General features: G+C 43.8%; 1 protein-coding gene across 1 annotated transcript; it reads left to right on the top strand.

Moving 5' to 3' along the window:
- The first annotated feature begins 712 nt into the window (after nt 1-712).
- Nucleotides 713-12,791, top strand: LOC308193121 (meprin A subunit alpha-like). The gene is made up of 13 exons (XM_080587383.1): nt 713-819; nt 916-940; nt 1,060-1,113; nt 2,815-2,855; nt 2,941-3,016; nt 3,872-3,989; nt 5,018-5,193; nt 5,400-5,621; nt 6,513-6,659; nt 9,365-9,580; nt 9,897-10,370; nt 10,534-10,707; nt 12,675-12,791. The coding sequence occupies exons 1-13, from the start codon at nt 760-762 to the stop codon at nt 12,716-12,718; spliced, it is 1,827 nt and encodes a 608-aa protein (XP_080443509.1). The 5' UTR covers nt 713-759; the 3' UTR covers nt 12,719-12,791.
- Nucleotides 12,792-13,221: the final 430 nt, after the last annotated feature.

The following is a 13,221-nucleotide window of genomic DNA, read 5'->3' as shown; positions in this document are numbered from 1 at the left end:
CTGCTTCACCCTGGCCTGCGAGACTTGTGCCCACAGGGAAAGCCCTGGGGGGGATTCCCACGCAAAGCACTGGGAGCACGTGGCTTCATAGGCACGTCTGTGGGACCACGCCAGGACCCCTCATTGCACCCCTGTCCTGAGGGACAAACCCTTTGAGGTCTCCTGAAGAAACCCAAACTAGCATGCTTTGTTTGAACCTTATGGCCGATGTTCTGTTGATTACAAAAATAACACAATTTTTTAATTAAAGATGATGTTTTACCCCCAAAATCGCATATATAAAAGCTAAGCGTTTATGTGTTTGCATCAAGATGTTTCCAGAAATAAATAAAAACAAAAAACAAAACCCACCAACTAAATCTTTTTGTTAAAGTGAATTATTCATTCAAACTGCGAACCCTAAGCCTCTTGTCTTGAAGAGGGTGTTGCTTCCGTTCTCAGCAGCTTCATTGGCCTCACGTCAGGATGGGGCCAGGATGGTTTCTAAAGCAGAAAAAAAGTGAGATTGCCTCTGAAGAAGTCACAGAAATACTAAAGAGTTCGATATCTCCTGAATGCCACAAGGGTTAATGTGCCAAGACTAATTATTATGGGGAGGCAGATTGCTTATCAGTTTTTGCTTATGGCTATATATAAGATAAAAATCTGCTCTTCCTTTCAAAGTTCAACTTTTCTGATGGCTTATCAGTTCTTCTGAAGGTTAATCCCCCACAGGACGCTATATCTACACGGGCTGGTAGCACCAGATAGTCTTCCGAAATGGATCCCTGGAGGATATGTTGTTTCACAGCACTGGCTACCTGCTCCTTTGCCTTTACGGTATTCCCATCTTCTCCTCCATTTTCTGGGTCGTGATCAGGGTGAGATTTCACTGCATTTGTCTGTGATTTTGAAGCTGTGCTTTCTGTGTTTCAGATCCAAAACTCTGTTGATGACAGAGGTAAGGACACTGTGTTTTTATATTAGTGGAAGATTATCAGTCATCACGTGGGGAATTACACCAATTCATGTTGTTTAGTGACTAATTTTTATTTATTTATTTATTTATTTTTTTGCCAGTGTATGCTGTTGATGGAGGGCAGCTTAGAAAGGACATCCCAGAAATAAACTCAGGTAAGTCAGGACAGTAAGTAAGCGGAGTGCCGAGTTATTACAGAGATCTGAGCTAGCCTGTGGGCGACTACAAGTCTGGCAGATGTCAGGGGTCTGAAAGATCCCTCCTATGTGAGCAAAGTCCCCAAGATGTAAGTACTGCAGGATGATTAAAAATGTGTGGGATGACCCCTAGCTGTTTCTAGGGGGAAAGGAGGAGACCTCCCTTGTGGAGTCTGGTAACAGTTGGAGAAGATGGCAAGGCAGGCGCAGGGCATGGGGCAGAGGACAGAGAGGTCCGTAAAGGTTCCTATTGGAAAGGGGAGATGGAAAGGCCAGGAAATTTCCATAAGGCTAATTTTGTAGGAAGCCCAATACCTTACTCTTAAATTTGGAAACATACTCAACGGCTCTTGGGCAAGGCTCAGCAACCTCTGTGCTGGACCAAACCTGCATCAACCCCTGCACTCTTCTGCCATACCACCACCAGAGAAACCTTGGCAGTGGCTCTAATTCGACTTCTGTTTTGTTGATGTGCATTCATCTTAAGTGAGCTGCTGGGTTTCACATCACCAGTGGCCAAGATACGAATCTTAAGTACCTTCAGCCGTGCCACAGGGCTTCAGCAGTGTTGCCTTGAGAGAGTTTTCATTTCCTGGCATGGACTCTTATCTGCTTTATGCTCTGGCATAGGTTTCCTCTGATTTTGCTGACAGAACAGGGCACATGGTGCTAGATTATTATTTTTCTTCTCTTTGTATATATGTGAGGAGAATAAGATATTTCTATAACAAAAGGTTATAGAAATAGGTTATAGATGAACTGTCTGTGCTGGGATTGTGCCTATACAAGGGCATTAAATAATTTTACATTAGTGGGACCATACAGTGGCTGGGGCTTGGACTCAAATTTGGACAGGGAATTTGGCACCTTAAAAAACTGAAAGTATGAAATAAGAGTCTCAAGTGCTGTGCTTTCAAAGCATGGTAGATGAGGATCAGCTGCTTAAATCAGAGGTGTCTGTTGCCAGCTCAAATCCATCTCCTGTGGCACCTGTAGAAGGGGAAGAAGCCTCCCAGACTCCGTATCTACCAGCCTATGTGGATATCTTGGATACCCTGGTGTGTCTTAAATGGCACCAGACACCTATGGTTAGGCAACTGGGTGGCTGCAGGTGTATCGGAGACATATAGCACATACATAGGGTAGGCATTTAGGTTGAATTGCTTGAATCTGAGCTTAGTTCAGGCTCAGGGGTCTGAAAAATAGGGATGAACCCTTTCCCTCTCCAGAATCCTTGTCTTCCTCCTTTGATCTTATGAGCAGCCCAGATGATCAGTCTAGGTTAGCCAAGTCATCAGGATATTAGATGCCTAACTTCTGGACAAATCCCATTTTACCTAAATATCCACAATGCTCTGAAGCCCATGGTGGGTTCAGGATACAAGTCTAGGAAAAAAAAGTCTCCTCTCAGGTATTATGAAATGGTTATGGAGATCTTCATTCAACCCCAAATCCTCCTTTGTTGCAGGTGGCGGGCTGGCATGCTGTAGGGTGTTGGTGGCTATTTGTTGCCCGTTTCTGGGCGGTTGCTGTTTACGGAGAGATGGGTTTGTTGTTGAGGCAGCCTCATGATAAATTGTGTGGTCTTTGAAAAAAACCCACTGTACTGCAGTTCTTGATGTGTTGCTCTGACCTAAATGGTTGTTTATCTCCTTTCAGAAACAGGAAGGCAGCTTTTTGAGGGTGATATTATCTTACCGGTAAGTGTTGCTCATCTAAACTAACACCACTAAGAGCGTGAGCTGGGCTAAAATGTTAACACCAGTATGTTAATATCATCCACAGCTGGAGAGGAACGCTCTAAGAAACAACTCCTACAGATGGAAATTTCCCATCCCCTACATCCTGGCTGACAGCCTGGGTAATAAGTCTTTTTATTGTAGTAGTGTTGTATGGCTTCCATTGTATGTACTCTGGTTTTGTACAGCTCTCTGGGCTGCTTTTGTTTCATTTGCTATTGAGTTATGCCCTGTTAATGCTATGTTACTCCTGGCCAGACTGAGTGATGCAACTCTGCTCCAGCACATCTTGTTGTCAATGTGACAGTCCCAGTAATGAGCCTGATGCTAATTGAGCAGCTCATTTAACTAATATCAGTGTATCTGGCTGGGGTCTCCAGATAACGGAGTCAGGAAATCCTAATCTCAAGAACATGTGTGTTGATCTACTGCACCCTTCATGCCTTATCTCTTTGTAGCAGTCTCAGCTCCAGTCCCAGTCCAGGGAAATGCAGATATTTTATAAACGAAAATATTCAGAGCATTCTCCCTTCTTGTTTTCATCTAATTTTAGGTATTATTTAAAAGTTTGAGCAGTTCAGGTATAAAACAAATAGTAAAACAGTATTAAAATCCTATGGATCTCTCCTGCGTTTACCAGCCCCAAATTCGAAGTTTACAATACTCGACAGCTCAGATAATACAATGATGTGCACTAAAAGTACCTAGAAAAACCCAAGCAATGCCTCAGATGTCCAAAAGCCTGCTTTTTTTTTTTTTTGGTTTTTGTTTGTTTTCCAGCTCGATCAGTTTATCTAACAAAGATAATAAAATTATTATCTTTCCCTATGGGATCTAACAAAAGCTCTGATCCAAGTAGACATTTTTATACATGTTTAGATTTCTAATGCATGCTTGTTCATATTTAGAATTACAGCTACTTATTCTTTTATAAAATAAGTACAACTGCTACTGCTATCCTCTGCTGTATCTTTCAGATCTGAATGCTAAAGGTGTTGTCCTGCAGGCGTTTGACATGTTCAGGCTGAAGTCCTGCATTGACTTCAAGCCCTACGAAGGGGAGCAGACTTACCTGAAATTTGAGAAGCTGGATGGGTAATTTTGTATTAACAGCCTGGCTTGTACCACCTTGTTGGATCTGATTTTCTTCTGATGAGGAGACTTTGCTTTCATTCTGGCTATTATACAGGGCATAAATACCTGAGCCACATTTCAGGCCCAGAGCTTGTTTGCGTTATGCTGGAGCCAATGCAGACAGACTAACCAGGCAAAGGTGCTATCTGCATTTGATGTTCTCTTAATATAATATTTTATTATATATATAATATAAATATAAATATATATATATTATAACATGTAGTAATATACTATATTATAATATTATTGTATATGTATAGTATATATTATGATTATTATATAATATACATCATCTAATACTATATATTATAAATAATATATAAACGTATACATTAAATAATATATAAAGTATATATATTAATTATATGTAATGTAAATATATAATATCTATATTATATATGAATATAACATTTTATAATAATTTATTTCCGTTCATATCCTGGCTACTGAATTGAACCCCTTTCTCGGCATTCTTTCAGGGAAAACAATCAACTTCCTCCTGGTGTTTGTTAGGGGCAGGGGATGTCATCAGTGTCTTAGCATCAGCACGGGACGTGCTCCTTGCTTTTAGGGGCTGAACTGGGGGGGTACCCGACCAAACGTTGAACCCAGCACCTCCCACACTCTGCAGCTCACTGCGGGCTGCCTTGGCACTCGGTGGGGAGGAGGCAATTCTTCCAAGCCATAAACCCTCTTGCCTAAAATAGAAGTCTAAAATAGGTCTGATGGCTTACATCCCAAATGTCTGTAACCGTCCAGGGACTGTAAAGGTGCCAGGGAAGCTAACTCAGCAGCAGCTGCCAGCGCTGTGAGTGTCTGAAATTAGGTGGGGGACCTCCCTGCTCGCTGAGTAGGACAATCAGGAAGCTGGGGACAACAACTACTGTCTAGAAATCCCATGCAGATTAACAGCTCTATTCAATATAAATACAAATCATAGAAGGTATTATGAAAATGGGTGCAATATCTCAGTCTTTGCCTTACAGGTGCTGGTCTTATGTGGGGGATCTTCAGAGGGGCCAGACGGTGTCTATAGGAGAGGGGTGTGACTATAAAGCCACAGTGGAACACGAGGTCCTGCATGCCTTGGGATTCTACCACGAGCAATCCCGGACGGATCGTGATGACTATGTTCAGATATGGTGGGATGAAATTATTGAAGGTACAATGCAGGTCTGACACGCTTGAGAATTATCTGTAGATGCATGCCCCTTTTTCACCACGCTAAAATGTCTCTGGTTGAGAATGACTGCCTAGTTGTTGACAACTGGACCATTATTTAGCCACGGGTAAAGCATTTTGAAATGGTGTTATGTGGTAAGTTTTATTTCTGATCTTGCCTAATCATGTGCATATGTTTTTGTCTAGGTTTTGCATATGCCTTTGACAAACACAGTGATAGTTTCCTTGATGATCTCAATACCCCGTATGATTATGAGTCAGTCATGCACTACGGACCATATTCTTTCAACATCAACAGCAACGTCCCTTCCATTACAACAAAAATTCCTGAATTTAATGAGATTATTGGGCAGAGGTTGGACTTGAGCAGGATTGACTTACTGAAGCTGAATCGCATGTACAACTGCAGTAAGTTCATCTTCTCACACATATATTTGAAAACCCTTTCTCAAGCTTCATGATAACGTGGATGGAGTCACATGAGAGGAGCAAGAACACTTCACTCTTGGGATTCTTTTACAGTGCTAAAAGAAACTATAGCTCTTATGCAGCAGTGAGCTCCGTGGCGGCTGGATTCCCATGTCATTACAAAACACCACTGGAGTGAATCAAGAGTCTTTTAATAGCTTTTGTTCACCCAGGCTTTTCCGTAAGATTACCTGTAAATAATAACAGTTTCCTTCATGGATGACGATCTCACGTTGTTGATGGTAAAATCTTCGAACAATGAGAGTCTGAAATTAGGGCTTCTGAAGTCAGAGTACTTCAGTTTCCTTTTTCTGCCTACGTGATGTTCGATAAGACGACTGGGGTCAGGAGCATGAATTGGGATAATCACTTTTCCAGCTTCACTGGCAAAGCATGAAAGTAAACATTCCAGATTTTGTACGGTACTGACTTACTGTTAACATATACCTGAACATTTCCAATAGCTTCAGCAGAACTACTTCTGATTTACACCCTGAAGTGAGAAATGGGCCACAGAACCTAGTCCCAACGGGCTTAGAGAAAATGATGAATATCTGAAAGGGAGAACTGGCATGCAGAGGCCAAGGTGGTTCATGCAAGGAAATATCCAGCTTAGATTGGGAAAAAGAGATAAGATGCTTCTTTTAGGGGAAAATATAATTTATGTGTGGTAACAGAGTGGTAGATGTGAAAGTCTGTGTAGTTTTCAGTTGTATTAAGAACGTATTTCATGAATTTAAATGCAGCACGTAAGCACACTGGAATGGGGCTAACAGGGCAAGGCTTTTTTGATATTAATGAACAAAACATATTTTACTCTGTTCTTGGCAGCTTCGAGCCTCACCTTCTTGGACCAGTGCTCCTTTGAATACATCAATATCTGTGGGATGGTGCAAAGTGGGCAAGATGATGCTGATTGGGACCACACATTGGGCAAATCAAGAGAAGAAGACCATACTTTGGTGGGAAACTGTGCAGGTAACAGATGTATTTTTTAGACTGTCATTAGAATTCACCGTGCTTTTATAAGATGTGAAAATGTAAGACGTGAAAATAAGATGTGAGATGGACAGAGGTAATTAAGTCTTTAGAAATACCCTACTATTAATGTTAATCAATATATTCATGATGCTAAACATGACTCTCGAATTTTCAGATGGAAAGACTAATCATTTTCAAAAGAAATCTTTAACCCTTCCTTAAATCTCTTCTCGATATCATAACATCATGAAGAAATGAGAGTTTGAGATTTAGCTGCTGCAAGTTGGTAGCAGTTCCATTGAAATTCAGGGAGCTCCACCCATTTCCCACAGCTGACTTTGGTGAAACTCCACCCAATTAAGTCAGATGAGACTCTCCTCCTTTTATGCATATATTACCGTATTTTGAGTTGGTTTTTATTTTTTAACTGAAGCTAAGAAACACTTCCCCTTTGTACAGGAGTTCACTTCAGGCATCTTTGCAGAAGTTTATGCACAGGCAAATATCACAAAACACAGATCCTGTTTATAAACAAATTCCAATATTGAAACCAGTCCGGGACCATCAGAACAGGGAGCTGAGTTTCAGCAGTGTGTCGCGGAGCAGGAAAAAACACCCCCAGGAGAATTCTTCGAGGGGGGCGTGCTGCGTGATGCACAGCCACATCAGGAAGGTGGAGCTGCTGCTCGCTCCCAGCCTGTTCAAGCTGCACCACGCAGGGAGGCTGAAGAATTACCTGAGAAACAACCCGGCAGTGATTACCCCTCTTCCAAGGACGGTGTTGTACAGGGTCCTTTTGATCAGGGCTTTGGCTCTGATGCACCCATTTAAACATATATTGAACAAATACAAGTGTATTGAGCTCTGCAGTGTTTTGCTTGCTGTCAGGATACAGGAATTGTGCAGGGTTCTGTTGTTTTCAAAGGCAGCGGGGGAAAAATTAGACACTGCAGGGGTGTGTCGCATAGACAGTCCCCAAATCCTCTAGCAAAAAAGCTTCTTTTGAAAGTCACAGGCATGAGCCCAGCCTGTCTGGGTACAAGCGGTCAGTTAGGCACATCTTCTTCCCAAAATGCAAGTTGTGGTTGCTCACAAAAGTCCCTCGTGGTGCAAGAGAGGAAAAAAAAAATACCGAATAGAAGTGAAAGTCATTTCTGTGGGACTTGTTCCAAGGGAGGAGACAGCGAAAGATGGCTCTGGGAGGTCACGGATCATGTTTGTTGCCAAATGCTGTGTTTGGCTACAGCCTGTAGATTCTGTGGCTATAGGAAATTTGCTCAGTGAGAGGGAGAGCAGGCAGGTAGCAGGCTGGGCGAGGGGATGTGGCTGCTCTCGGCTCACTTGTGGGTTTGTATCAGCCTGGGCAAGAGGGCAGATGTGCAGCCGGTGCAAGGCAGAATGCAAAAACCAGCACTTGGAAGACCCACCGTGCAAAATGAATCGGAGGCTGGCTTGCTGGCAAGGAAAGAGAAATTTCTTCTTTCTAGAGAAACAAGCCTGGCTGGCTGTTGCTCGCTGGGCTGCTGCTTGCGGTTTGCTGACAGCGTGCGGGCTCTGGCTGTGTGATGGTGCATGTGGCAGAGGAGCTGACAGCGGCTTCCTGCCACTTGTGGCTGCTGACAGACAGCTAACTGCTCGGCTCCGAGCAGGGGGAGGGAAAAAGAAAGAAGGTTTAGAGCCTAAGCAGTCTGCCTCACAAGTTTCCCAAGAATAAACGGGTCACAGCTGGTGGGAAATGGGGAGCTTGCTTGGGAATTTGAAGGGGAACTGAGTGCAGAAGGCCAGCAGTCCTGGTGGGCTCAGATCCAGGCGCGGGCATGCAGCTGGGATCAGCACTGGAGCTCACAGCAGCATCAGGCAGCAATTCCAGAGCCTTCTCCATGTGGTCCCTGCTGCTTGCATCGCTCGGCTCCTGGACAGAAAACTGCAAACCCACAGACGCAGCCCCAGTGTACTTGGAAATGCCCAGAGAGATGCAGCTGGAAAATGCATCCCCTGTAGGAAGGGGATGTGTTGAGGCTGTTAGGTGAAGCTGGTGGCCAGCGTTGCTCAGGCACCTTCAAGAAGCTGATTAAAATTGGAATTTATAGATTAGGACTGATCCAGAGGCGGCCAAGCTTTGTAACCAGACGGATCAATGAGTTGGACAAGGTACCACTCTGGCCCACAGATAGAACTGCAGGCGAAATATGAAAGAAAGGAAATAAATATTACCAGTTCTTTACCCACAGAAGAAAGCAGATAAGGCTTTAGATGCTTTTATGGGGGAGTCTGATCTGTCAATAGAGGGCTAACCAGGCACGGTTTCCAGGAAAGCCTCAGACTGAAGCCCTTGTCCTGACAGGACCCTTCCAATGCATTCCCAGTTTGTCTTCCAAAAAATCCCTGGCCGAGTGCATTCACTTACACTTGCACGTTGACAGGACTGGTGTGTGTATGGTTAGTACTTGATTTCTAAAGAACAGAACCAAATGTGCACCCTACCTAATCAACCGAACTAGTTTGCAAGTCATATTTCAGTGCATTTTCATTTCAATACTGATTTGCAATGTAGGGAGAATTCTTTTCTACTGATTTTTTTTTCCTTTGAAAATAACTTTCTAGCTCTCGCGATTGGAAACTGCGCTAAAGTTTATTTAAGAGTCATTTCATTACTGAATGGACCAAAATGTTTCATCACAACACTTTTTTGTGCTTAACAGATAGAGGATATTTCATGCGCTTCGATACAAAACCGGGACATGCTGGTCAGGCAGCTCTTCTGGAATCTCGCATCCTTTATCCTAGGAGGAAAGAGAAATGCCTTCAGTTTTTCTACAGGTTAAACGGAAGTCCACAAGATAAACTAGTAATCTGGGTTAAGAAAGACGATGGAACTGGGAGCGTTAGGAGGATGGAAAAGCTGCACACTATTACAGGTAAGTGAAAGTGTTTTTTCATATCTGAAGTGCTGGCAAACATTGAGGCAAGACAACACTGGCATGGTTTATCGTATGAAAGTGCCCAGTGTAAATCCAACCTTTATTTGCTTCAATTGAGTAACTCCAGATTTAGTGCCCGTGAGAACAAAATGTGGCCCAGAGGCAGAGTCCTTAAGACAATTCCTGCATTAGCGTGGGTGCCGGGCATCACTCACCATCCAAACAGATCACAGGGAGCTTGAGGAAGACACAGTTTGATTTAGGGCCATGTCCTGGACTTCCCTTTCTCACATATTTTTATTTTCCCCTCCAGCCGATGGAGAACATCACTGGAAATTGGCCAACATTCCCTTCAGTGTCCAAACCAAATTCCGCTACGGGTTTCAGGGCATCAGAGGAGATCCAGCCACGTCTGCAGGCGGGATTGCCATCGACGACACCAGCCTGACGGAGACAAACTGCCCCACCAACATCTGGCACATCAGGAACTTCACATCCCTTTTTAACAGGACGTCTAAAGGCGATTACATCGCGAGCCCCGTGTTTTACAGTTCGGAAGGCTATGCCTTTGCTTTGCAGCTGTATCCTCACGGGAGAAATTCATCGCCCTACGTGAACTACATGGGGATCACTTTCCATCTCTGCAGCAGTCAGAACGACGGCCTTCTGGAATGGCCGGCCGGCCACAGACAGGTCATCTTGTCTGTTCTGGATCAAGACCCTGATGTAATCCACAGGATGTCCCTCAGCCTTAGCTTTACTACAGACCCAAAGCAGCTAGTGTACGGTAAGTCAGAGCGCTTCAGGGAGAAACATGCAAATGCAGCGGTTTTGTCAAGCTGGAGGAAAGTGTTGAAAGCTGAGAGACTGAGATAGATTTGTCCTGCATGTGACACTACTGCTTTTACTGGAGATCGGTTTTTAATTACTTGTATATTTTTGCATAACAGGCAGAAATGACACCCTGCAGTGGGACAAGCCATCTATCACGGGAAGTTTCTCTTCTGCCTGCAACTGTTACATGAGCCCAGGTGTTGGCTGGAATACGTTCCTGACACACAGGGAGCTGCACTGGAAAAAATTCCTCAAAAATGACGATCTTTTCATTTTTGCTGATTTTGAAGGTACAGTATCATATTATTAGAATCCCAACTGGAACAGAGTAAGTAAATACTCTTCTGTTTATAAGGAAAGCATAAAAGATGAAGGTGATAGGCAAACCTGTGGAACCATCTGTTTTAGGAACATGACTTTTAAATGCCTAGTGATTTGAGGTGCCTGGATTTTTGAATACCCAGTACAAACCCCTTTGGATAATTTTGATTCTCTTATCCCAGAAGATTAGATTTTCAGGTCAGATTATACTTCCATGTCTTGAAGATCAGCCTTCTTAATGGTGTTGCTATTTGCAACCACTCCCATATCACTTTCTACTTAAGAAAATTGTGGTTTGAAAATGAAGTGGTTCTTTTTGGACCACGAAAAATTAGCAGAAAGAGTTTTTGATCCAAAGCTTTTCTCCCAAGGATCTATTTTTTGCCACAAATGTGTGTAACTGCTCTGCTCTGCCAAAGGAGGTGGGAAGCCTCTGGTGCAGGCAGCAGCCTGGTGGGCAGGTACCCCCCTGAGAAGGCCAAAGAGACGGTGCATGCCCATCCTCTGTGACACAGCCACACCTCAGATGGCTGTGTTCATCTTGCCTCACTCTAGGTGTCTAAAATGAACTTTCTGGACTCTCTGGTGGGTCATTTGAGAGTAACGGGTACTTCTGGAGAGCAGTTAACCCATCCCAAGACAGTTGTGATTAACTACTCTCCTGATCCGTTGATCTCCACTGGATACAAAGGGATCCATCACTGACATCACTCTTCTGATGTGAGTTTCCTTCAGAAAATGTCAGTGCCTGGAAAGTGGGAACAGTGTATAAGTAAACAATCATTAAACCAGATCTGACCCTGTTACACTGGTTGTAGCACTTGTCTTGGATAGGAGAAGACAGCTGGGAGTATGCTGTGATGATCCAGAATCGCTCCAGGTGGCCAAAGGCTGTGAAAACCAGGCTTTGAACTTTTCTGGCAGGAGGATTTCTCCCTGGCTCTTCAGAAAAAAAAAAACCTATGCAAAGTTCTTGTTTTCATTCCAGCAGAGAATGGAAACACTTTTGAAACTGCAAGAGCTTTGGCAGAATGGGAAAGCTGCTTTCCGTGAATCTTTAACCAGGAACATGTGCTGCCTAATAAAAACGCTGAGGGCAGGCTACAGAAGCAGCATACAGCAGCATGCAGGACGGTCCAGCCTTCCTGCAGGTTATGTAGGGCATTCAGCAACTCTTCCAAGTCCCTGTTAGCAACAACAACAAAAAAGCAGCCGAGGCCTCATTGTATTTTCCCTGACAGTGTTTTGTACCAGGAGCAAATCACTGAGGGTTGTTCAGGCCCACTGTGTGATAGGGGTGCCAGTGTGCCTGAAAGCATTTGCAGCTGCTAGGTGAAATTGTAGTTAAGAAATTGAAAGCTTTGTTAGAAGACTGTGTTTAGGCTCCAATTACAAACTTGTTCAGAATAATTTATAGACATTAAAACTATGATGCTCCGGTCTAAGTATGCAGGCTCTGCTTTTCAACATTTGTTTTGACACCAGGGGGCCTAAAAGCTCAGGGGCAGTGTTACATTGCCCTCTGATGAAAGTTGGAGGTAGTCTCTGTATAACCACTGAGGGTCTACCCCATACCTCCCAATTCAGAGCAGGCCTTTCTCCCTCTCTCCTCAGCTCCCAGCCCTGTTTCACATCACCTGTGGCCCAAGCCCTTTACCCTATCACCCCAGTCTCCTCCAGGTCACCAGTCTCAGGATCCCCTTGAGAAGGGCATGGACTAGAGCTCCACGCACGCCTGCTGCTCTCTGCCACTCCAGTTTCCCCTCCCAGCTGCCTCGCTTGGTGCTGCTGTAGCCTCTGGAGCTATTTGGATGAATTATTGTTGCTTCTTTACTTGGCCCCCAAAGTAGCCTGAAAGTCAGCCCGACACAGCTGATAGAACTGTACTATATACACCATGCACTGAATTCATACCTTTCCTTGTCTTTTTCTGCAGATCTCACTCCTCTGATTACAACTGAAGTTCCAGTCCGTCCTTGAAGTGCTCTCAGCCTCTTCACTACAAGTACAAGCAGTTATTCATGACAGATAAAATATATTACTTCACCAAAAACATATATTCCGTGGCTTCTGTATTTTAAGACTTTGAACTATTCTTCCCTGCTAGTTTTAAGACCCACACACCCCCCACAGATAAATTTGGCCCAAGCAGAAAATTGCTTCTCAATTATATCCAGTCTTTTTTCTTCCTAGGTTTCATTCTTTCTGTTTATCTTCACTGTTAGCAATGTTTCCTTCCCAGTTCTTGACTCTGAAGTCTCTCTGTCCAGCCTTGCCTAGCCAAAACCACCACTGCTTTACTTTCCAAGATCCTGTTCCAGGGTTTTCCTTCGCTCCCCATGGCCATTATGACTTTCTCAGGTCCAGCTTTTGATAATGCTCACTCATAAGTATTCAGCTTGTTTGTTTACTGCTTAAAGAACAGCATGCTTCCCTACCTTCCTCTGTGTCTGGACCCAATTCAACATTACTGAGAAGTTTTC

Source organism: Anser brachyrhynchus (assembly GCF_964034855.1).
Source record: "Anser brachyrhynchus genome assembly, chromosome: 3".
Lineage (NCBI taxonomy): Eukaryota > Metazoa > Chordata > Aves > Anseriformes > Anatidae > Anser > Anser brachyrhynchus.
Note: the sequence above shows the minus strand (reverse complement) of the source record. Positions and strands in the feature narration are given on the sequence as shown.